This window comes from Bidens hawaiensis, unplaced genomic scaffold (genome assembly GCF_021521415.1).
Source record: "Bidens hawaiensis isolate Kalapana, Puna unplaced genomic scaffold, B.hawaiensis_p1.1 tig00012729_1, whole genome shotgun sequence".
NCBI classification, from domain to species: Eukaryota; Viridiplantae; Streptophyta; class Magnoliopsida; order Asterales; family Asteraceae; genus Bidens; species Bidens hawaiensis.
In genome coordinates this window covers 100,857-126,809 of record NW_027492054.1, presented here as the reverse complement: position 1 = coordinate 126,809, position 25,953 = coordinate 100,857, and the positions used below count along the sequence as shown (strand labels likewise).

General features: G+C 33.3%; 3 protein-coding genes and 1 pseudogene across 4 annotated transcripts; 3 read left to right on the top strand and 1 right to left on the bottom strand.

The window, feature by feature from the left end:
* Positions 1 to 90: 90 nt before the first annotated feature.
* On the top strand, positions 91 to 7,889 carry LOC143542003 (uncharacterized). 2 transcript variants are annotated; one of them, XM_077034676.1, is made up of 11 exons: positions 91 to 159; positions 631 to 1,572; positions 2,248 to 2,375; positions 2,604 to 2,744; positions 2,929 to 3,015; positions 3,287 to 3,440; positions 3,676 to 3,735; positions 4,461 to 4,889; positions 6,129 to 6,424; positions 6,574 to 6,703; positions 7,306 to 7,889. In XM_077034676.1, the coding sequence occupies exons 2-11, from the start codon at positions 685 to 687 to the stop codon at positions 7,786 to 7,788; spliced, it is 2,796 nt and encodes a 931-aa protein (XP_076890791.1). In that variant the 5' UTR covers positions 91 to 159; positions 631 to 684; the 3' UTR covers positions 7,789 to 7,889. The 2 variants fall into 2 exon arrangements, with proteins under 2 accessions (XP_076890791.1, XP_076890792.1); XM_077034677.1 differs by lacking the exon at positions 91 to 159 and having other exon boundaries at positions 538 to 1,572.
* A 1,578-nt stretch (positions 7,890 to 9,467) lies between these two features.
* On the bottom strand, positions 9,468 to 10,007 carry LOC143542029 (agamous-like MADS-box protein AGL80). The gene has a single exon (XM_077034704.1). It carries the CDS (start codon positions 10,005 to 10,007, stop codon positions 9,468 to 9,470), a length of 540 nt encoding a protein of 179 aa, XP_076890819.1.
* Positions 10,008 to 19,584: 9,577 nt separating this feature from the next.
* LOC143542028 (cell division control protein 48 homolog C pseudogene) lies at positions 19,585 to 21,391 on the top strand (annotated as a pseudogene).
* LOC143542027 (cell division control protein 48 homolog C-like) lies at positions 20,287 to 21,887 on the top strand. The gene is made up of 8 exons (XM_077034703.1): positions 20,287 to 20,310; positions 20,461 to 20,577; positions 20,651 to 20,755; positions 20,846 to 20,914; positions 21,032 to 21,096; positions 21,176 to 21,377; positions 21,480 to 21,635; positions 21,840 to 21,887. Exons 1-8 carry the CDS (start codon positions 20,287 to 20,289, stop codon positions 21,885 to 21,887), a joined length of 786 nt encoding a protein of 261 aa, XP_076890818.1.
* Positions 21,888 to 25,953: the final 4,066 nt, after the last annotated feature.

Sequence of the window (25,953 nt, the reverse complement as noted above, 5' to 3'; positions counted from 1 at the left end):
CGCTTTTCACCCAAAAAGTCCACCCTATCTTTTTTTTTTTCAATTTTATTTAATATTATTTTTGAAGTTTATTGCAGATAAATGACTCGAAGGAGTAGCAGATAACATACTTACCACCACAGGAACAATCGTTCTTCACCGGAGCACCGTCGTACCTTGGTAATCATTCGCCGCCGTATATTTCATCTCTTCCGAGACTAATATGTACCTTCAATTCTTTAATTTCGTTACGTTCTGTTGGAAATTGGAGATTAAAGTACACTTCATTGCTATATTTGAGCTGAAAGTTTAATTTAATTAAGCTAGGGTTTACTAAAACTTTTGGTAACACAGGTAGTTGAACTTAGGGGACCAATATTGATAAGTCGGTCGTAGTTGGTTATGTTTTCTAATTGCATTGTAATTAGAATACGGTACTGTCTTGGCTAGCAAGTTGGAGTTAGTCAATATAGTCTGACTTATGGTTAGGCATTGCAATCAAGTTTTTGAGTTATATTTCTTGATTAATTAACGTTTTGGATTTATCCGACTTTGTCACTCTGTGTATGTCTTTCATTTGTTTGTTTTGTTATTTATGAATCCATTACAAGTAATCTAGTCTCTAGTAACAAGTTCTTGATCAATTTTTAGCCAGGGGGCACGACTATATAAGTACCAGCAGATTCGATAAAATCTTCACCAGTTATGGATAACTTTTCACTTGTTTCATCCACCACACACTACTGCTCTACATTCTCCAGCAAACCATACTCTGTTTCCACCAGAACCGCCACCACTATCCCCTTCCACCTCATCACCACATGCTCACACGACTCTGAAAACCCCACCGCCACCTCATCATCCCTCCGCCGCCCCACTAATAACCGACCCTTCAAACCCATCGCTAACTCCCCCCACCGTCGTAAACCCAAAACCCAAAACACCAATCCCCTTAAAACCATTCTCAACCCTAAAAGAAACCCAATCGATAATAATAATAATAATTCACAGACCCTAACTGAAAAGCTCTGGTTAACCAGCAAACTCTCTCCACCACCAGCACCCCCACCCCCACCTCCCGATTTGGATGAAAGTGAGGTTGAAAATAGTAGTTACTTGGATTGTTCAGGTAATTTGGGATCCAAAGAAACCGAGTACAGAGAAAAAGGGAAAATCTTTGTGGGGAATCTGCCATTGTGGATAAAGAAAAATGAGCTTACTGAATTCTTTAGGCAATTTGGACCGATAAAGAATGTGATATTGATAAAGGGGTACAATGATACGGAAAGAAACATGGGGTTTGGGTTTGTGATATATGGCGGTGCAACCGCTGAAAAGGCGGCAATGAATGCGGTGGAGTTTGATGGTATGGAGTTTCATGGGCGGTTGATAACTATAAAACTTGATGATGGAAGGAGAATGAAGGAGAAGTCTGGTGAGAGAGCCAGGTGGATGCAAGGGGATGACAGGGTGGATTACAAGTCAGCATGGCAAGAAGAGAGAGACGGGTCACGAAAAGAGCTTCAAAAGGTGTTGGAAACTCAACCAGAGAATTGGCAGGCTGTTGTGGGAGCTTTTCAAAGGATTAAAAAGGTAATTATGTTAGTTTTGTTTGTAAATGGCATAACGGGTGGGTTCTGTAATGGGTCAAACATGTCGGGTGTCAAATATGATTACAAAATTTGTATTGTGTCAATAATAATCTGGTTTCTTGGAAAAAAAATGATTTATATGGTTTTATGCATTGAAAATACCCATTGGTTACATGCAACATCTTTAACCCTATTAACTTGTTTCTTGTTAAGCTACTGTTTATTTTAATATTGACCCGTTAGAGATTATAACATGACCCATATCGACCCATTTATTAAATGATTGAGTTTGTCTCATCTAGTCAATATAGGTACCAAAACACACAAGGATGCCAAAGAGATGCACACTATGTTTTTCATTTTTTTTTCTTTGTATCTTTAGTTGGATATGTTGATTTTTTGCTTTGTTTCTTTTTGATGTAATTACACAAAAAATATGTCATTTGTGTGGCACACTATAGATAGGTTACATTTTTTTTAAACGCTGTTAGCATAATATTTAGCGCATACGAACCTTAGATAATGATAATTTTCTTTATAGTATATATGTATGCGTATGCAAGTTACTTGCCTAAAAACATGTTTAAATGTCAGAATCATGAACTGAACCAAATTACCCGAAATCTTCTTTCTATACTTATAAATTCAATGTGTTTTTGAAAGTCAACTGTTATAGCCTTCCAGGAAAGAGTTTGGGATGATGATCAACTATTATGCAAGACGAGGAGATATGCATCGTGCAAGAGAAACTTTTGAGAGCATGCGGGCTAGGGGAATTGAGCCAAGCTCACATGTATTTACCAAGTGAGGAACTTTGATGTATTAACCTATATGATCCCTTTTGTTCGCGTGCGTGTATAGATTATTGCATTATCTTTCTAAAACTTGAAATTTGATCTTGGATATAAAAATACACCCTACCTTTAAAAGGAGAAGCTATTACAAGAGTTTATAGTATATTGTGTATTTTTAAGTTTTTTGGCTATTTATTTTTATCCATTTTCTAGAATTGAAATAATTTATTTTATGCAGCCTAATTCACGCTTATGCAGTAGGTAGAGATATGGAGGAAGCACTTTCTTGTGTAAGAAAAATGGAAGACGAGGGAATTGAGTTGACTTTGGTGACATACAGCATTCTTGTGGGAGGATTTGCTAAAATTGGCGATGTGAAGTAAGTAATTACGTGCGCACACATATACAGTTACATTTACATATACATATGCTTTGCACTATGCATGTTGGATGTTTGTTTGAAATTTATGCAGTAACTGCTTAATAGTTATATCTTTACTACCTTTTGTTGCTCAAGTTTTTCAATTGTGCTTAATATCATTTTTTCAATGTTTACTTTGAAGTGCTGCAGAGAAGTGGTTCAAGGAGGCCAAAAAGACACAACCAACTCTGAATGCCATTATATATGGAAACATAATTTATGCTAATTGGTAAGTATTCCCCCTTTTAGTATATTTTAAATGTTAAATAATTCCTTTTTTGTATAAAATTGTTCGATTATGATAAATCTTGGGGCCTACATAATCATGCCTCTATGCTATGGTCTTCAAAAATGAAAAAAATGAGATTGTGATCTTCACTTTACGAAAGGGAAAAGATGACAAGTCAGCAATCTTTTGAAAATGTTGTTTTTGTTTTAAAAAAATAAAATTTATTTGATAGTTTTTGTGGATTTATAATTCAAGACTCTGAAAAACGCAGCCAGGCCTTTAACATGGAGCGTGCAGAAGCATTGGTGAGGGAGATGGAGGAAGAGGGCATTGATGCTACAAGGGATATTTATCACATGATGATGGATGGTTATACAATGATTAAAGAAGAAGATAAATGCCGGGTTGTGTTTAAGAGGCTTAAAGTAAGATTATTATTATTCTTATCATTTGCCTTTTTTAAAATAGGAGTTTTAGTGGCTTATAAGTCTGTTATTAAGATGCTAACTTTTCCAAGTGAAATATGATTTTAGGCTTAAAATTGAGATGATTTTCTTATTTCTGGTTGTTAGAGATCATATCAATTAATTCAAGGCTGTCATTTGAATGCTTGTTAATATCTTCTAGTACACTAACGAACTAATCTTAAATCTGTCACAGGAATGTGGCTTTACACCAACTGTAGTTACATATGGATGTCTTATTAACCTCTACATCAAGGTAACTTAAAGTATTCATTTGTCTATCAAACCATGTTTATTTCATAGATATGATAAAATAGGCGGGCTGAGTGACTTGTTAGAGCAAGTTCTGGGTTGAAATAATTTTTTTCATATGGGTCAAAATGGGTTCGACTGACCTGCAAACATTTTTGTTCATTTTTTAATTTATAAATAGTTAATGTGTTAAATTTGATTACAAACACTATGTTATTACAGTAGTATATATATGTTAAAGTAAAATTTAGTTACAAACACTATGTTACTGCAATATACAATAGGGTTATTTTCATGTCTATCCTTACAAACTTGAAAAATTGCATATATACCCTATCAAAACTATAAGTATAAAAAATATACCCAACTTTATTGAATTTTTACTTAATGACCATTCTACCCCTTTCCATTATATATGTTTAAGCGCTATAAGGTTTTAGGAAAATAAGGGTGATATTTATTGTTTTTTATGATTTGGGTATATTTGATATTTTAACTACTTTTTAAGGGCAAGTTTGCTATTTTTAATTTACATAATGGGTATATATGATATTTCCCAACTTCGTAGGAGTGTAAACAGCAAAAATACACCTTTGGCAAGCTTTCAACCCATTCGGCCCGTTTCCTTTTTTTTCTTTGACCAATCTGAGTCAACACATTCATAAGTAAACCGGTCAAAATTGCCACATATACAACCCTGATACAGTTTAATACAATTAACTCTTCCAGATGGGGAAAGTTTCCAAAGCGTTGGAGGTGAGTGAAGCAATGAAAGCTGATGGCATAAAGCATAACATGAAGACATATTCAATGTTAATTAACGGGTTTATAAAATTAAAAGACTGGGCTAATGCATTTGCAATATTTGAAGATGTGGTGAAAGATGGTTTAAAACCCGATGTTGTGCTTTACAATAACATCATTACTGCGTTTTGTGGTATGGGAAACATGGATCGCGCGGTCCGTACTGTTGAAGAAATGCAAAAGTTGAGACAAAAACCGACTTCAAGAACATTTATGCCCATAATTCATGGTTTTGCACGAGCCGGAGATGCTAAACGAGCTCTAGAAGTGTTTAATTTGATGAGGATGTGTGGTTGCATCCCAACCGTCCATACTTACAATGCCCTGATTCTTGGTTTAGTTGAAAAACGCCAGGTTTGTTGTGTTTTAAGAATTTGAATTTTAAAATCATTTACCTAAGGATGGTGATTTGGGTTATGTTTTATGTCTGTCAAGTCAAAATGGGTGTAATAAAAAGTTAAGTTTGATAGACAGAAAAGATTGAATTTTATTTTTTAATGCATAGAAGTTAAAATAATTATATTTAGAGTTTTAATGGTTATTGAAGTTTATGGTTTTTATATATCCATATTTAACCTTGATTATTTATATAAATTTAGAAAATTTGGACACAGTGTTATATCCCAACTCGACCCACACACAGAGCACCCATTTTGACTCATTACACAACCAGTCTGACCCACCTGAACTTGAAAACAAACTGAATGAACATGATCGAAGCATGCTCTTGTTTGTTCGTTGTACTTTTAACCAAACAAACGATCAAACACGAACAATTAAACAAACGGGTTTTTTTTTGTTCAGCCTCGTTCTTTTAAAAATTGAACATGTTCATGTTTGTTTATGTCATTCATGTCCGTTCGTCAAGGATATAACAAACGGTTCATGAACAAACATAACTGAACACAGGTGAACGAACATGACTGACCTAAAATTAATTGGAAGTAACATGTAGAACAATGTGTTGGGACTGTTGGCACAATAAGGTTATTAAAATATACTTGGTTGTAATGTGCCAAAAAATTTGAATGAATGTAGTAACAAACAAACATAAACGAAATTAAATGAACGGATCTAAACGAACATTCACGAACATAAATGAATGAACAAGACATGTGTACATGTCCATTCGCTTATTAAATAAACGAACTTCCCGCTGAACGATTTATGAATTGTTTGCTGAACGTTCGGTTTACAGGCCAGACCCCCCACCCATTTTGCCATCTCTATTATTGTAAATCGAAGTGGCAAATCAGTTTTTGTTTACAAATAAGTAGATTGTGAATCTTGATTATAATTTGATTTTTTACAAACAATTGGATATGAATAGTCACTCTCATACAATTACAACGAAACCTATTTTTCAAAGGTAAACTAAAATTATTTTTGTTCCAATTCTTTGAACATAAGTTCAGACTTTTACTAATACTTCATAACCTTTTTTAATAAAATGTTCTTATTAGTCATTTTATTTTGGTTGATACAACTTTTAGAGGTTTAACGACCCTAAAATTTATACCAGTTGTTCAATAATATATAATATGTTTCAAAGTTCTTTTACTTGTGAAATAATGAATTTTTATTTTTTTACAGATGGAAAGGGCGGTAAAAGTATTAGATGAAATGTTACTTGCAGGAGTTAGTCCAAACGAGCACACGTACACCACAATCATGCACGGTTATGCATCATTGGGTGATACTGGAAAAGCATTTGAGTATTTTTCCAAAGTTAAAAATGAGGGATTAAATTTAGATGTATTTACATATGAGGCACTTCTTAAAGCATGCTGTAAAGCTGGTAGGATGCAAAGTGCTTTAGCAGTCACCAAAGAAATGCATGCCAAAAATATTCCAAGAAATACTTTTATTTACAATATTCTAATAGACGGGTAAGATTTAATTTCATTGAAAGTTTTCTAGATGATCTGTTTTGGTAATTATAACCTTTTCTAGATGTTTGGTGATTATTGTTTTTTTTAATGATCTACGTGTGTACTTAGGGTCTCATTAACATATTATTGTTATCATTATATTGTAGATGGGCTCGAAGGGGTGATGTGTGGGAAGCAGCTGACTTAATGCAACAGATGAAGCAAGAAGGAGTCAAACCCGACATCCGTACTTACACATCTTTGGTCAACGCTTGTTGCAAAGCTGGAGATATGCTTGTATGTCTTGATTATTTGTTTCTCTCTCTCTCTCTATATATATGTGTGTGTGTGTGTGTGTGTTTAAATGTCTGCTTTGAAAGAAATTGTGTGATATTTAGTAATCAGATAATCAGTCGTAATAAAATGAATGTTAGGAGATAATATCATATAATTAGGTATTTGTTGAGTTATAATTTCTGATTTTTTAAGGGATTAATAATTGTAGATAAAATGACTTGTAGCGCATTTTTAATTAAAAGAGTATAACTATTAGCTAATGAGATGAGAGTAAATGCCATCAGATTATGTTGAAAAGGGTAAATTGGTAATTTGTTTTTCGGTAAGATAATTATCAAACCAAGTTACGAAAAGGGGTAAAGTGGTAATTTTGTTTTCTGTTAACATAGTTTTCTTGCAGCAGATATAAAACTGATTATTTTATTACAAGAATCTGTTTAGGCAAACATCAAAATAAAAAAAATAAAGTTATGCTTGCCATGTTCTTACAAGTTACAAGAAAGAATCTCTTCTCCGAATCGAATCTACGCATATCGAACTCATTGTAACGATAATCAAATATTTAGCTTTAAACACGAATTAATCATGCATTTTGTGTGCAGAGAGCATCCAAAACAATTAAAGAAATGGAGGCTGCAGGATTAAAACCCAACGTAAAGACCTACACAACACTAATCCACGGGTGGGCCCGGGCTTCACTTCCCGAGAAAGCTATGAAATGTTTTGAAGACATGAAGTCGGCCGGGCTGAAACCGGACCGAGCCGTATACCACTGCTTGATGACGTCATTGCTGACCCGAGCCTCAATAGCCGAAGACTACATTTACTCGGGCATTCAGCAAATATGTGCAGAAATGATTGAGCAGGGTTTGACGGTTGACATGGGGACAGCAGTGCATTGGGCACGCTGTTTACACAAGATTGAACGGGGTGGTGGAGATCTTACTGAAGCGCTTCAAAAAACATTCCCGCCTGATTGGAATTCACAAAACACGCTCGATGAGATCTCGGGGGTCGATTACGAAGACGATGATGATGAGTTGCTATATGAAGGTGATTCTGATGGTGATATTGATGAGGATTGATGTATGGCTTTGGTACTAGATGTATATTTGGTAAATGTATTTATTGGGATAATTCTGTAGTGACTTGTACATTGTGCAATGAAAGTTGTACAATTTTTGTACTTATGAATCTAAGTTGCACATTGTGCAAGCCCAATGAAAAAAACCAAAAAACCAAACATTTTAAAGATCCCAAAAGCTGAATTTTTCGGTTTTTGGGTCACCTCGGATAAACTAGGTAGCACAAAGTGTGGCTAATGTATACATGCATTTTCCCATTGGACAAAGTAGGTGAAGTGTTTATATAAAGGACGAGCAAATGGCACAAAGTGTGGCTAATGTATACATGCATTTTCCCATGTACTAGATTTTGGGAACATCAAGGTTGGGATTCTCATGATCGGTATCGGTACCGGTATTTACTGATTCTTTTGTCTATGATACCGATACTGAATGGTACTATACCATACCCATGCCAAGCTTTAAGGAAAATTGGGATGAATTTTTGGGATTATTATTATTATTATCATCATCATCGCAATCATCTTTTTCATCATCATCATCATCATAACATTTTCATTCACAAACAAACACACAGTCACACATATATGTACATGCAGAGAGAGAGAGAGAGATTGAGAACAAGGTGGGTGAAGTTATTATTATTATTATATATAACATTTGCATTCACAAATAAACACACAGTCACACATATATGTATGTAGAGAGAGAGAGAGAGAGAGAAGATGATGATGATGATGATGAAAGAGAGAGAGATTATTATTATTATTATTGTTGTTGTTGTTAGGAGATGATTACCAAAATGCCCTTGGCATCCGTTAGTCAACTGACGACAGGAGTCAAAAAAACCCGCCCGAGAAATCCAATGGTACAACATGCGCAAAATATTTTTCAGTGGTTATTCCATCTCGCGACGATATTTTCCAGGGAGGCAAATTGGAATTTTTTCTTTTTTATATATAACAGGTCCGTTGAAAACAATTAGTGTGAAAGGTGAGACCGGTGACAACTATTTTCTAAGATGAAGTTATTATCGGCCAACTGCAAAAATGTGCCTATTTAAATAAGAATATCCTTTGTTTAATAACATCGTTAATGTAAGAACATCACAAAAGAAACCAACTTCTGTTGATGAGATAGCTAGAGGCAATGGATATTAGAAAACAAGTTTGTTTCAACTCTCTTAATGATCAACAACGTTTTTGTTTTCATGGGCCAACAATTCATAACTTCCAAACAATATGTTAAATCAAGTATATAGTTGTATACTAGATGAAATGACTGATATGACGATGTGTGGGTGTACGTTTGGTACAACCCAATAGTGTTTCTTTAGCGGTACTGGATTTATCAACATATTTTCGAATCGTATAACACATATTATATAAATTCCTATTAATTTCAAATTTAATACGATGTCCGAAATGGCATTAATGATCCAAACATTTAAAAAAAATAACCAACCAAATTAATTCCAATTAAAATCATTAACAACCTTGTTCTGTCATAGCTTTCTGCATTTACTGAAAGCAAAATCAACAAAAGTTGAGTGATGTCAATTAGTTATTTTTAGGAAAAAGAAAAAAAATGCACAATGGATGATAATTAAGATGACAAAGGCCATTTTATTCAGGTAGATATGGAGCATAGCGATTCAATCGCATACATATCACATTTTCTTAAATAAAGTTTTTGAGACCAGTCTGGTTGCTGCTGCTGGCGCCTGCGCTGCTACTGGCTACGTTGCTGCTAGCCTTCCTTTCCTCAATCAGATCATTGATCACTTCAATCTCACTAAGAATCATACTACGCACTGCATCCAACTCCTCTACATTGTTGATCTCACCAATCGCGTTATCATCAAACAAACACTTCACCATAAGATTCTTCAAGTACTTCTCTTTCTCTTTGTCCATCTGCTTCTTCACTTTGGCAATGGTCTTTTTCATAAAGTCTGGGTGGTCTTGCCTAGCGTTTGCATTCCCCATTGTCAATGGCGATTCATCAAACTTTTGAATCAAACGTTCTGCTTCAGCATTCGATGGCCAAACAGTAGGAGGAGCATCTTCTTTTTCATACAACACCAGGCACGCGTCCACACCACATAACGTCTTCAACTCAGACATCTTCTTAATCAGGCTCGCCTTCCTCTTCTTCATTGTTACATTCCTTGCCCTTTCATCTGCAATGAATTGGTACCTAATCGTTGAACGAGGCATGGTGCTTAGTGACTAAAAAGAAATGCATACACCCATATATATACACTTGTAATGCATATGAGATATCTTGGAAAAGACGCCACATAAAAATGGTCAACGAACGCATTTATGTGAAAAGCTTCTCCAAATCAAGCTAATATATTAAACTATCAACAAACTAATATCGCATTTAAGTTTTTAAACTTTTCTGAATTAAGTTTATATTAATTTAAACTATCAACAAACTAATATCGCATTTAAGTTAGAAGCTTCTCGAATAACTTAATATTTTATAAAACTAGTTAAAAACGTGTTTTAAATTTGTAGAGAATGTCTTTATTAACATTTATTCACGCGTTGAAACATTTATGGTTAGGTAAAGGTTTTTACTTGGTATCTTTTCAGGTGTAGTGATTTTTTGGTATGTAGATCTAAGGTGGACGCATTCAAGTTAAGTGGGAAAGTTTGCAACAACACTTCCTACAGAACTACCCATTGTTATAGATGATGAGAAGTTTGAATACCTTACTTTCACAATGGTTATATGTTTATTTAAGAGGTTATGAAATGATTTAACTGACAACCTATTTGTCTAAACTATTGTTTGCACATGTTTAAAGGAGACTGAACACCATGGCTTTTCAAGAAACTAAATGATTGGTATAAGTCTGTGAAATATGTTGGAAACATGAGATTTTTTCATTAAGTATGAAAATGTAGTTTTCACAAGTTTTGGACACAGTTAACTATATGTATCTGCAGTTAATATAAATGGTGTTATTTTTTTTGTCTTCTATGTTGTGAGAGCTTCATAACAAACCAAATCACGCCTAAAACGGAGCTAATTTGAATGAGAAATCGATGCTTGAAGTTGGGTGTTTAGATTGTTAAAGCTGTCAAAATGTAAGTAGAAGTGGGATCTTGTCCCACATTGGTGAATATATAAAAATCTGAATGGTTTATAAGACGAAGCCTTGAAACATTAACAGTTGCCGTTTATTTTGTTCTCCAACTCAACTTAATGTCCCATCTAGACAGATCAGATTCTATGATATTGGGCCTTCAACTTAAACTTGTTGAACATGAATCCTTATCACCTTTTACCCGCTTTATTTACTTTTTAATATTTATTTTCAAGTATTATAATTTACTGGTTTGTTTATTGAATCCTTAATCCCTTGTTGAACATGAATCCTTAACCCTTTCACCCGCTTTATTTCCTTTTAATATTTAGAGAAAATTTCAATTTGACTCCCTGTGATATATCGTCGGGAGATGGAATAGCCCCTGAAAACTAATTTGCGCATTGTTGCGCACCTGTGAAATCTGGGGGGGTTTTTTTTGGCTCCCTGCAGTGTTTATTATGATCAGAAATTGTTAATAATTGGTTAAATAACCATTATACCCTTCATCTTCATCATTAACATTCAAATGCATCAAGAACATAAACCCAGAAAATCAAGAACATTAAGAACCCTAACACAAACACAAGCCCAAAGAATCAAGAACATCATCTCCGTCTAAGAACCCTAACCCATAAATCTTATACAAACACATAAATTATCATCATTCAAACACAAACTCATATCTTCATCTTCATCTTTATCATTCATCATTCATCTTCATCTTCTCCACCCGCAACCCATCACCGCCGCCGTCACCACCATTCCTTCACCACACCACCACCATCGTAGCCGGAAAATCACTAACACGTTGCCGGAATTCAACATACCCACTACTCATATCTTCATCTTCATCACCACCACCCATTTTCTTCACCCGCAACCCGTCACCACAACTGGAAAATTGATCCCGTCGCCGTAACTTCTAATTCGATCACGTCGCCATCGCCGTCACCACCGCCGAAAATCGTATTCCGGTCAATAAACATTACAGCCGACATCCTCTCATGCCTCTCTGCTGGAAAATCGGATTCCGACCACCGGCTGCCGGAAAATCGGATTCCGGCCCTTTTCACATCTTCAACCTCCATCATCACATCACTACTCACCAAATACCATGCGCTACCATTCTTGCTCACCAAAGTGGCATCACCGTATTTATTTTCAAATCTCATCCACACCTTAGATCTAGATCTATGCTTTTTTTGTTCAAATTCTTGTATAAAACATATGGGTTTGATGGTGGGAAGTTTTCCGGTGGACGACGACGGCGGCGACGGGGGAGGGATGAGAGAGTTGAGAAGATGATGATGGTTGAGATGATGATAATGATGATGATGAGCTGCTCTAGTATTATTATTATTACTATTATTGTTATTATTATTAGATATTATAATGATAACAATAATAATAATAATAATTATTATTTGTCTAATTACTAAAGTACCCTCAACCAGGGGCTCATTACACTCAACCAGGGGCTCATATTACAAATATAAAAAACATATTGGTACAACCTTCGCAAATTAGTTTTTAGGGGCTATTCCATCTCCCGACGATATATCACAGGGAGTCAAATTGGAAATTTCTCTAATATTTATTTCCAAGTTATAATTTACTGGTTTGTTTATTGAATCCTTAGCCCCTTTTACCCGCTTTATTTACTTTCTAATATTTATTTTCAAGTATTATAATTTACTACTTTTATATACAAATATGCATCAAGAATAAAGATGAATATGATGGAGTACTAAGTGTGAAAGCTTGTATGACCATTGTATTTTCCTTTTTAAAACATGGCTACACCAAGAGATAGTGATCTCACTTGGTTAGATCACAAAAATTAAAGGCAAATATAGAACCAAACAAAAACAAAACAAAACATGTGAACCTATTTATAAACGATGAGAGGTTAAAACACTAAGGGGTTGTTGGTAGCCTCTTAATATTAAGAGGCTCTTAATAACTGTTAAGCGGTTACCAAACAGCCCCTAAGCTAACTATGTTCGGGCTCCAACCACCTAGGACCACTAGAGGATGTTAGATACATGTTGAAGTCATCGTGTTAATTAGTTCAAGGAACAACAAAGTATTGTTCACGTGTGGCTAAAGTGATTATTCGATTTTAAGTCAGAATGTTAAATGTTTTGTGATTGACCAACGGGATTATCATTATGATTCATGAAAGTAGTGTGTTAGACCTGTAGGCCATGTTAGAAGGAGCATACATTTAAACACATTAAGAATGCAATTGCAATTTCGGTTTTGTTAAACTCTACTAACCAAATGCGTTAACTAATGAAATTTATATTCCAATTTTCGTGTACCAAACACATCCTGATATTCTTTATTTTTCTTCTTTCCTCAATTTTACGTTTGCACGGCTTTCACCAAAAACCCCTAGCTCGCTCATGACATTTTGTCACAAACGAGACTCGAACCCACAACCTTCCATAAGGAAAGCTGTGGGGTTACTATTGGACAGATTGGCCTTTGGTATAACAAACATATATTTAAGTAATAAAATAATAATGTAATATATTATATTCGCATATCTTATATCACTAATTCACTATTTATAACACATAACACGTATAATAATTCTAGCCGATAAAAGATTTCTTATTATATTTATTAAAATTATACCTTTTTTTATATGTTTTATACTTAAAGAAATTGCTTGATGAAATAGGTCAACGATAACAAAACAGTTTCATTTTCCTTTTACATCAACATGCTTAAACAGATAAATATATATATATATATATATAATGAAAGAAAAAAAAACTCATGTGTTAGCTTTATTAAGTTTTTGTGTCGGGAATAGTTCTATTTTAATAATATAAAATTTATATTTTTAAAGATTTTAACTATTTACCAAAAGCAAATATGTGGTTGCCGACTCAACACAACATAAATACATTAATAATAATATCCTAAATGACTCAACACAACATAATACATTAATAATAATATCCTAATCCTAATAGTCTATGGTATGGTGTTCATCTTTTTAAAATAGAAGTGGTGGATTCAAATCTTTACAAATGCAAGATTATAAGGATTTTGGATGAAAATGAATTTGTTACTAAAAAAATAGAAAAGAAAATTAATAATAATATCCCATATCAGGTTATCAACATTACATTCAGATTGATCAATGTTTCTTTGTTAAATTACAAAACTATTCCCTTTTCTTTAATTATTAACTGTTTCCTTTTACCTATTATTTATCAATTATATTAATATTAAACATTAAATATTAAATAATAAATATTAATAAGTAAATATTAAATATTGAATATTTAATTTTAAATATTAAAATTTAATTTTTAATTTTAACAATTTTAAATATTAAATTTTAAGTATTAAGTATTAAGTATTAGTTAGTAACTATTAACTATTAAATAATAAATGATAAGTATCAAATATTAAATGCAAAATAGTAAATACAAAAATAGTAAAATAGTAAAATATTAAATATTAAAATTAAACTCTAAATATTAAATGGTACATATTAATTATAAAATATTAAATACTAAGATACTCAATATTAAATATTAAAATAATAAATATTAAAAAATTAAGTATTAAACATTAATTAATAAATATTAAATATTAAAAAAAATTAAATTTTAACTATAATTTTGAAATTTTATATTTTAAAATTTAAATATCAAAAATTAAATAATAAATATTAAAATCTTAAATATTAAATGCTAAATATTTATGATACATATTAATTATAAAAATATTAAATTGTAAAATATTAAATAGTAAGTATTAAATATAAAATAGTAAAATATTATAATATTAAATATTAAATATTAATGACAAGATCCGATACAAATAAAATTAACCTACTAAACATACAAATAACCAGTATAATTACAGTTTTGAACTATAGTAATTATGTTATAAAAAATAAAATAGTGTTATAGACTAATAATATTTAATTTAGTTCAAAAGTTATAGAATTCCATACACTAATTTTAACCTATGCAATTAAAGCGGTAAAAATTCGGATATCGGTCAAGGACACTATTTGAGATATATGTTATTTTGGGCCACTAAAAACACCTTTAAAAAAATATTTAAAAAATTCATAAACAAAAAATAACAAAAATTTTTGAAAAGTAAAAAAAACCAAAATTCTTATATTTCATTCCGGTTTCATAAAAAAACAATTCGTATTATACACATATGTATAATTTCATAATCTCTAGTTACGTAATGTACAGATGTACATTATCATTTACCTTAAATTGTACATATGTGTATAAAAAAACATGTATAAAATTTAAAAAATAAGTATTATACATATGTGTATAAATTTTTTAAACCGATATTTTTTTTTTCAATTTTTTTAGAAAACCGGGATGGAAAATATTTTTTTTTGGTTTTTTTACTTTTTTTATTTTCGAGTTTTTTTGTTTTATAAATTTTTTATTTTATGTTAAAAAAGGTGTTTTTTGTGGTCTAAAATGGTTTTCAAAATTCTCAATTTCAAAATAGTTCTCACACGATCCTAATCATATATATATATATATATATCAAAAGAAAAAACACAAAAGTATCAATAACTAAAACATGACACAATCATAAGCAATGAAATCTTTCTCTGAGTCCATATCAACTAAGGAATCGTTGGTAGCCGAAAGAGTGAGAACGCGGTTTTTCTAGCGTTTGGATAAAATAATCAGTTATAAACCATATGCATATTTTGCCCCTTACTTTATTCTTACCCTAAATAATCATATTTTGCCCCTTACTTTATGTACCATATGCATTGACTATTTGTACATACAACATTAAACATTGTACCTCTTGAGTTTTAAGATGCCATGCGTCCTCAATTATAATATGATATTAGTTGAGCATCAGGTATCCGGTGAGGTTTTGGATGACCGGCTCACACGGTTAATAAAAAAATGTCAATCGGTAAAATTTCCTTTTTAAATGTTCACATTTCAATCATTATTGATGGTTACATATTGTCTTTCATGTTGGTCACAAAACAAAGCATTATCTTCAAACAAGATATTACATACAGAAAATCCAATTGTGAAGAATCTCGAGAGTCGATTTGATTAGAAATGTAACACTTATATCGACCATGTAATTCAGAACCCGTGTAGTATACTTTCATGGAGATCACTCATTTCATGTTATTTATACGCGGTGGAAGCTTCTAGAAACTTTACAGTCATCTTTAGGGCAACCTGATTTAACTTAAAAAATTGCATCCTAGCTCACCTGTTAAAAAAAACACATATCATTTTATTCAAAGATTGAAAATTATTATAATAATTTAATTTTAAGTTTGTTGCATTTCAAGGGCTATAACATTGATATATAGTAGGAGTGGCAATCTTGACCCATTGGTTGAATAGGTTGTATCAAAATGTATAAGATGAGTCAGAATGGGTCAAACTAAAAAAAGAAAATAATTGAAATGGGTCAAAACAGGTTGACATTTCTCGGTTTTTTTATGGAACGAGAAAAACGGGGGAAACTTTTTGGTATTTTTACTTTTTAAGTTTTTGATTTATATTTCGAGTTATAATTTTTTAATTATTTTTTTTGAATTTTTTGGTGAGGGGTTTTAAAATGGGTCAAAATGGGTTGAGATTTCAAAAACCCTCACCAAAAAATTCAAAAAAAATAATTAAAAAATTATAACTCGAAATATAAATCAAAAACTTAAAAAGTAAAAATACCAAAAAGTTTCTTCCGTTTTTCTCGTTCCATAAAAAAAAACCAAGAAATGTCAACCTGTTTTGACCTGTTTCAATCATTTTCTTGTTTTAGTTTGACTCATTTGGACCCATCTTATACATATTGATACAACTCATTCAACCCATGAGTCAAGATTGCTACCCTAATTAATGCTGAGCTCATCCTTAGTTTATGTGGCTTTTTAAACACAATATTGAAATTCAATCTTTTGACATAAAATTTTATAAATGAGCCCAAACCGGTTCGGGTAATAAACTAGATAGGTTTAGTCAACAATTGTCAAAACCAGTTTAGCCCAAACCAGTACGATTTATAACCGGCTTGGGGCAATATTGGGTTGGTTTGGAAAATGGTTTATTGGTTTGCATCTTCAAAGACCTAATCATTCAACCCTCCGGATACTAGGTTTATTGGTTTGAAAATATTAATATAGAGGGGAAGAGGGGTAGAGGACGGCCTAAATTGACTTGGGACGAAAGGATTAGGCATGATTTGATAGACCTAAACCTCTCTGAGGACATGGTTGATGATAGGAATTCTTGAAAAAGTAGAATTAAAGTTAAGGATTTTTAGGAATAAACGATTAAACTAGGGCTTCTATTTTCCTTTTTTGTCACACACCATAATGATATTTTCTTTACATATATTATTATTATTATTATATTACTGTTGAACTTTGACTTATCTGTATTGCTCCATACATATGTACTTTAGAGCTGATGGTCTCTCTGGAAGCCACCTCTTTATCCCTTTGGATAGAGGTACGGTGTGCCTACATCCCATCCTCCCTAGACCCTACTTATAGCTTTGCTGTTGGTGGGACTACACTGGGTATGATTGATTGATTGATTGATCTTCAAAGACCTAATCACTATACGAACCTATAGGTTGTGTCGGCTTAAAAACCGGTTTATTGTTTTGCTCCCGCAACGAACCCACTACACGTGGTCTTCCTGATGGGCCCGTTGATGGTTTAAATAACAGAATAATAAACCCAACATAGAAACGTATATAAGCCTCTAGCATTTTATTAACATACAAAAAGTAACCACCTAGCTAGCTAGCTAGGGTTTATCACTGATGATGGGTAAATCAGTCAAGCAGTCGCCGGTGTTACAATCCGTCCTACGCCGCCGTGTACACGACATCTACGGCGGCTCAACTCCACCACCTATCGACGAACTCATCGACAGCCTTCGCGTTAAATATCCTGAATACCGTCGGCACAATCGCCAACAGTTCACTAGGATGGTCAAGCAAACCCTACGTAACAAGCGGAAACTAAGCACGGTCGATAATGACGGTGACATCACGTCACCGTCATCATCACGCAGACGAATCGAGCTGCAATCAGACTCATCATCGTCTTGTGAGGTTAATAATAATAATAGTAATAATAACATGCAGTTTGACCTAACTAAATCAATGCTTCGGGATAGTTACATCGGGTCAAATATCGCTTCCGAACCGAAAAATGTAAAGTTGTTAGTTACCGATAGGGAGATGAAGAAGAAAGTTGATGATCTGGTGATGGAAGATAATAAAACTAACAGTTTGTCTAATGGAAAACATAATGGGCCATTGTTTAAGGACTTTGGTGGTATGGATGATACCTTGCATATCTTGAACTTGGATGTCATTGCACCTTTGTTTCGTCCAGATATACAGCATAGCCAAAACTTAAGGCCGATTTCTGGTATATTGTTACACGGCCCGCCTGGCTGCGGCAAGACTCAACTACTCGTGCCATTGCTAATGAGGCTGAAGTTCCATTTTATATGACTTCTGCCACGCAGTTGGTCTCTGGGATATCAGGTAATTTATATTCCTTCGTAAGTTTCCATCTGTATATTGTAATTTGGGATTTTAGTTTACGGAAAGTCATCAAAATAGCCATTAACTTTTTTGAATCGTCGAAATATCTTTGGCAATAGCCAAACCTTAGTTGCGCTATCCTTTATTGGGCCATTTTACAAAAATACGCAAAAATGCCTTCTCCTACACCATTCTCCTCTTTGCTACCATTTCTTCAAGGACACGTGTCAGTCACTGGTTAAGTAATAATTTAGCAAATTTTATGGCTATTTTGATAACTCTTTTAGTCGACATAGCTATTATGGTGATTTTACCTTTTATTTATGCCTAAAGGGTCGCTCTCATGGGTTGGCGAACACCTTCAACCAAAAAATATTTATTTGATTGTTTAATGTATTAGTACTTTAAAATTCTGAAGTTACTATACTTTTGAAGCAGTTATATTTGTACCAGTGTTGTAGAGATCTAGGCATTAGTCGATTGGTAGGGTAGGGACTAGCAATTAAGTGGTATTAATAGGGATTAACCAAGATTAATCGGATTGAAATTTATATGTAGTTTATTCAAATATACATACACATACCAAATTTAATATATTACCTTTTCGATTTGACTGATTTTGACCAAATAGGGGTAAGTCAATGAATAGTAGATGGGGGTACCGACTAGCAATTAATTGCACCTAGGTGCTTTACAACCATGATTTGTACCGTGCCAATTTATTCTTAAAATTTTTATAATGTAAGATTATCCGAATAGTTTAAGTTATTTGTAACGTACATTTTAAAGGTCTATAAAGTTAAGTAACTGGATAAACAAGTCAATATGTTCATCCAAAAAATATTTTAAGAAGGAATTTTGTGTATACCATGCCAATTATTTTTAAACTTTTAATTTTTAACGTAACAATATCCAAATAGTTTAAGTTATTTTGTTACGTACATTTTAAAGATCTATAACATTAAATAAATGGATTGAACGAGTCAACGTATGAACCTGCAAGATTGACTGTTGACAGTGACACTGCTCGTTTAGACTAAACCAAAACCGTTAAATTCGTGTACTAGTTTCAGACCCCTAGTATCCGAATGCTGATAAGGTTTTTCATTTACATTGATTATCTTTTGCATCAATAACTTTAATCATCAGGTGCATCAGAAGAGAATATAAGAGAATTGTTTGACAAAGCATACAGAACCTCCCCATATGTAGTTTTCATTGACGAAATTGATGCAATTGCTTCAAAAAGAGAGAACCATCAAAGGGAAATGGACACACGTATTGTGACACAATTAATGACCTGTATGGATTCAAAAAACACAGAAATGCCAGATGGCAAACCGCGATATGTTTTGACGATTGGTGCTACTAATAGACCTGATGCTCTTGACCCATCCTTAAGAAGGCCGGGACGCTTTGACCGGGAGATCCCTTTAAGTGTTCCTGATGAAAATGCCAGATTGAAGATTCTTTTTGTGCATACACGAGATAAAAAAATTGCAGGTGATATTGATCTGGTCAAGATTGCAAGGTCGACTTCAGGGTATGTTGGAGCTGATTTAGAAAATTTGGAGAACGAAGCTGGTAACCTTACTAGAAAAAGAGTTTATGAAAAAAGACTTCTTACATACACTAAACAAAATAAAGCCTGGTTGAAGGAACCATGGACTCGTGAAGAGAGCGACAGCTTTATCATTACAATGTCTGACTTTGAGGTATTAGAAGATGGTTGCTGTTCTCTTACCAAATTTGTTTAATTGATGATTTATAAAAATCTTGTTTACAGGCAGCTGCCAAGCTGGTTCAACCTTCTTTAAAAAGAGAAGGATTCAATAACATCCCTGATGTCAAATGGGAAGACATTGGAGGTCTTGATTCATTGAGAAATACGTTTTACTATAACATAGTCAGTCGTATAAAATTTCCTTATTTGTGCAAGGTGAATTAGTATATGTATTGGAAATATTAAAATCTCATTAAGGGGATTTCCTTTCATATATAATTTCCTATTCTTTTAGACATTTGGAGACGGTTCAAAAACAGGGTATTTGCTGTATGGACCTCCTGGTTGTGGAAAAACATCGATTGCCAAAGCTGTTGCTAACGAAGCGGGTACAAGTTTCATACACATTCAGGTCTGTCACAGATTCTACTCCATTTAATATTTTACCCACCTGCATTTTACATTATACATTTTTTACTATGAAGGGTCCTGAGCTTATGAACAAATTCGTTGGGGAGAGTGAATTGGCATTGCGGACTATATTCAGTCGTGCAAGGAAATGTTCTCCATGCATATTATTCATTGATGAGGTTTTTTTTAAAAAAAAAATTATTCATCTTTTTGCTCTATAATTGATTTTGACAAATGCCATTATATTTTCTTTTGGATTAATCTTTTAGATAGATGCTAGGACAAAAAAACGTGGAAAGGAAGGGGGATCATCGGTTGATGACCGACTTCTAACTCAGGTAAACAAATTTTAACATCATATTATTAATGTAGCTCATCATGTGTCAATATCTTTAACTCTCCAAAATTTATATACCAGTTATTCTTATTTATCCTAAAATATATATATTTTTTAGCTAATGTTAGAGCTAGATGGCGGTGAGCAACACAAAGGAGTTTACGTGATTGCTGCTACCAACAGGTTGCTGTTATAAAGTTACTTATTCATGATAAACGGTTTATATAATTTATTGATCTTGTTACGGTTTTGATTATTCTAGGCCACTGGCGATGGACCGAGCAGTCTTACGGGCTGGAAGGTTAGGGAAACATATTTATGTTTCTCTGCCAAACCAAGATCAGTGTTTGTCGATCTTAAAAGCTCTCACTAGGAATATGACATTAGATACTGACGTGGACTTGGATGCTACTGCTCAGAGTGAAGCTTGTAAAAATTTAAGTGGAGCCGATCTTACAGAATTGGTTTGTTTTTCTTCCTGAAATGCTAACAAAGTAACAAGTTACAATGATTCAAAAAATGCAATTAAGTACAAGTTTGTTTGACTTTTTGACCATATTTTTTAGATAGAGTTAGCTAAATCAGCTGCTTATGAAGAATATCTCAAAACATATGAAGCTGCTGCTCTTGAAGGAACAGATTTAGGTGACATGCCGTGTCCTATTAAAGCTGTTCATTTTGAAATAGCATTGGGAATAATCAAGCCATCCATATCCGAAAAGGTATAATACACTCCCTCTGTTCATCGTCACTCTCTCTTTATAAGTCGTCATTGTTCATAGCACAACATCCAGAAATGGGTCGCGTTTGCGGGTTGGCATGTCCAACCGAACCCCAAAATATGACACAAATCTGATTACGAAATGACTTAATGCCGTTTTTATCGATTTGTCGTGTATAACATATCTTATCTGTTTTTTTTGCAGGATAAAAGGCGTTTTGATCGAATGTCAAAGCGCTTCAAAAAACGTTAGTATCGCTTATGGACATTACCACCAGCATATAAGCTGGTATTTTAACACTCTTGTTTCAAAACAATAGTAATTTAATATGCATGGGTACAAGATTGATGCTAGGCTAGCTAGAACAGAAGTTGTTTTAATGAAACCTATTTGATTAGTGCATTTTAAGTCTAGGAATCAATTTCAGAACTTGGTTTGTTTTTTTGGGTAGGGCAACTTTGTATGGGTTTAAACAAAGCACATACTAGCTTGACTCGCTTTAACTTTTAAACAAGCATTCTTGAGATACAATATCTTCTTTTCTGGTTTGATTTGATTTTGTTTTTCTTCTTATGTAAAACACCAAAAACTCACCTATTTAGCATATACGTAAAAAAATGGTAATGGTGGTGGTCAATCAGTGGTGGCGGAGGCAGTGACGGTGGTGATGGTCAGGTAATGGTGGCGGTGGCGGTAGCGGTGGTGTGGTGTTGAGAAAGAATGGTGAAAGAGAGAATAGAATTAAAAAAATAAGAGCAGGTGGTGAAGGAATGGTTTTTATGAGTTTAGAGGGAATGTGATTTCATTCCAGTGACCAGCCAAACCTTTTCTCATTCTTTCGCCATGGTCTTCCATTTCGCATGTTATTTCTGCATACCAAATGCTACCGCTTTAAAAATACAGCTTTAAACTTAACCCAACTCCGGTTTGTAATGATTTGAAAACTCCTTCATGAAACAAGTTAAAACTGAACCGAAAAGAATAACAAACCAGTTACAAACTGAACCGTTCCTTTTTCCCATATAAACTGCTTTCAAGTTTCAAACCAACCAGTTTGAGAAAGAATCAGTTTTGACTTTTGTTGACAAAGTTGAACCGGTTTGGTCAAAAACTGACCCGTGCACCTCTAAACTTTATATTATATAAAGCCCCCGGTTCTCATGGCCTATTTGCAAGTTATAGCCCAAAAGTACTGGGTTTTCTGAGCAAAGGTTCAAGCATTTATGGGCCCAAACCAGATTAAGCAGATTGATAGATATAACTCTTCTATATAAGTTTGAATTCATTGTTTGCCCAAATCAGAGAGACCAGACATGAACTCCATAACAATCTCATTATCTCTCTCATTTTATGTGACAAATACAACGTACAAATGCTTATGCAATTCTCACTATTTTTCAACTTAAAATTGGTCTTGTAAAAGTTCTTTTACATTTCTTTGTTTTATATACCATATCAGGGATTAATCCCGGATAAGTGGGTCCCGACGAAGTGTAACATTCATGTTTAGAGGATGGAAATAGGTAAAATTCCTACTCGAGCAACGCTTGAAAAGAGGAATATTTTGGTGAGGGATAATAAGTGTGCTTCATGTGATGTGAGGAAGGAGTTGGCGGTTCACATATTCACGGGTTGTATGGTTGCGGCGGTTGTGTGGGAGCATATTAGTCGTTGGTGCAAGGCCCCTCCTATCTTTAGTTTTAAGGTGAAAGGCCCCTCCTATCTTTGGTTTTAAGGTGAGAGACTTATTGGATCTTCATAAGTCCATTAAGCTCGGAACGGTTGAGAAAGAGGCTTTCCACGGTATTGTGATCATTGCTTGTTGGAGAATTTAAAATGCGAGAAATGAAAAAGTTTTCGAAGGGAAATAAAATTAAGATCGAAGAGCTCATTGGAGAAATCAAATCGTTTGGTTTCTTGGGCTAAAAAATAGAACAAATTCTAGATCTTTAGTTTGGTCAAATTTCTGTAAATTTTTATTATTGTAGTTTTTGGTGTTGCGTGGGACGCAACGCTTCTCTCTGGGTTGTGGAGGGTGCTTGTTTTTTTGGTGTTTCGGTTGTTTATAAAAGTTCAAATTTCGAACAAAAAATCTCCGAACTTTAAAATTGATTCGGTTTAGTGAAACATGATACTCTCTATTAATTGAAATAACGAGTCTTGTTTTAGAAAAAAATGGAAAAAAAGAAAAGAACAGATATATGTATTACCAAAGTGCTTTACAAAAAGTGTCAATGTTATTCCTATGTTCGGTCTTCTTTGGTTTTTGAATTGCGTCATTGTAAGAGATGCTTCTTTCATAAAGCTACAACATAAGTACAAAGATTCTTACATAAATCATAGAACCAAGCTTTAAAATTACCAACACTTTAATGATGATGACATCATGATCTTCTTTTTAAGTGAGAAAATAATAAATAGGGGTGAGTTATTATACAATAATGGCTTATCGTATATTACGTACGTGACACTGCTGGTCATCAATTTCAATTTCACGCAATGACAGTTTGGTAAATAACCCAAACAGTAGTTCGCGATCAAATTCATCGATTTAAAATCGATTCCGATCCAAATTCAGAACTCCTTAATCTATCTAATCCAATTTCTAAACTCTAATCACAACTTACAGTATGAAATCTTAAAAGTCAAAACCCAAAATTGAAAAGAACGTCACTGAACATTAAAAATCTTCAAATTGATCAAAAATTGATTATTTAATCAATCGAATTGATGTGTAAGAGGCTTTAGAATCATCAATCGATTATGAAAATACAGATTAACACACTTAATTGAACTCTGATTAGGGTTCATGTTTAAACGTTCTGCTCAAAGTTTAAACGTTCTGACCAAAATAAACACCCAAATGATGATTTAATCAATCGAATTGATGTGTAGAAGCATTTAGATTCATCAATCAATTATGGAATTGCAGAAATAACGCACTCAATCGAGCTCTGATTAGGGTTCAAAATATTATGTTTTAACGCTCTGAAACATAACTGAATACCTTTAAACGTTTTGACCAAAAAAGAACATCTTTAAACGTTCTAATACATTCAACGAAGCACTGGGTGTTCAAAAAAAATGAACATCTTTAAACATTCTAATACGTTCTAAGAAGTTCAGATTGTTTAATAAAAAGTTTAGAAGTTCTAAGAAGTTCTGAGTTCTAATACATTCAATGAAGCACTGGGTGTTTAAAAAAAATGAACATCTTTAAACATTCTAATACGTTCTAAGAAGTTCAGATTGTTTAATAAAAAGTTTAGAAGTTCTAAAAAGTTCTGGGTGTTCAAAAAAGTTTAGAAGTTCTGATAAAAAGTTTAGAAGTTCTAAGAAGTTATGGCTGTTCAGAACTTCTAAAACTAACAAAAAAAAAGAAATTAAACACATGTAAACATGAAATTGAACAATGAAATCACTTCATATAATCTCATAATCATCAATCGACTGTTAATTTGATCATTGATTCGACCATATGAACAAAATATGGAACGTCAATTGGGTTTCTTCAAAAACTCAAAATTGATTAATTGAAACTTCAAATTGATGATTAATTGGAGCAATTTCAAAGTTTAACTGATCAATTAGTTCAACAATTTCAATTTCAATTGGGCAATTTAATCAACTGACATGTGAGCAACGATCGATGGTTGTGTCGGAAGAAGATGGTGGTCACGAAGGTGGATGGTGGACGGAATCGTTGAACGGCGATGGTGAAGGTGGACGGAATCGACAGGAGAAGAGGTTGAAGGAGGCCGGCTCGCGTAAGTGTGATTTTAGGTTAGGATGGTTATTGAAGATGGACGCTCCAGGCATTCGCGTACCTATTGTACGATAAACGATTTTCGTATTCCATCCTTTACCATCATAAATATATATAATAAAATTTAAAAGAACTAAGGGACTTATTTCCACTACAAATCATAAGTTTTTAAGGAGAAATCTTAAATTGCTCAACATTTTTTGGCACTAATTATCACATGTTAGACAATATTTTATCCACATAGTAATGAATACATGAAAATACCTTATGTATTCCCTTTTTAGATCCAAGGCATCAAAGTATATAGAAATGCATAAATTTGACTCGTTATGATGGTGTGAATTTCGACTATAAAAATTATATTTACATAATTGTTGTACTTATGAAATTAGTTACTCTAGTTATATATTTAGTCAAATATTAGGTTACATAATTTCTTTACTTACGAAAATAATAACTCTAGCTACTAATTTTTTAATAATGCTATATTATTATACTCCCTCTGTATCATTAATAGTGTCATGGTTAGAAAACCACAAAGTTTAAGGTAGA

Bases quoted from the DNA above. Each gene is read 5' to 3' on its own strand.
- LOC143542003 (XM_077034676.1), top strand. From the start codon at position 685: ATGGATAACTTTTCACTTGTTTCATCCACCACACACTACTGCTCTACA. The intron at 3,016-3,286 runs GTAAGTATTCCC...TGAAAAACGCAG, and splicing joins AACATAATTTATGCTAATTG to CCAGGCCTTTAACATGGAGC. The intron at 6,425-6,573 runs GTAAGATTTAAT...ATTATATTGTAG, and splicing joins TACAATATTCTAATAGACGG to ATGGGCTCGAAGGGGTGATG.
- LOC143542029 (XM_077034704.1), bottom strand. From the start codon at position 10,007: ATGCCTCGTTCAACGATTAGGTACCAATTCATTGCAGATGAAAGGGCA.
- LOC143542027 (XM_077034703.1), top strand. From the start codon at position 20,287: ATGTCAAATGGGAAGACATTGGAG. The intron at 20,311-20,460 runs GTCTTGATTCAT...CTATTCTTTTAG, and splicing joins CAAATGGGAAGACATTGGAG to ACATTTGGAGACGGTTCAAA. The intron at 20,915-21,031 runs GTAAACAAATTT...TATATTTTTTAG, and splicing joins ATGACCGACTTCTAACTCAG to CTAATGTTAGAGCTAGATGG.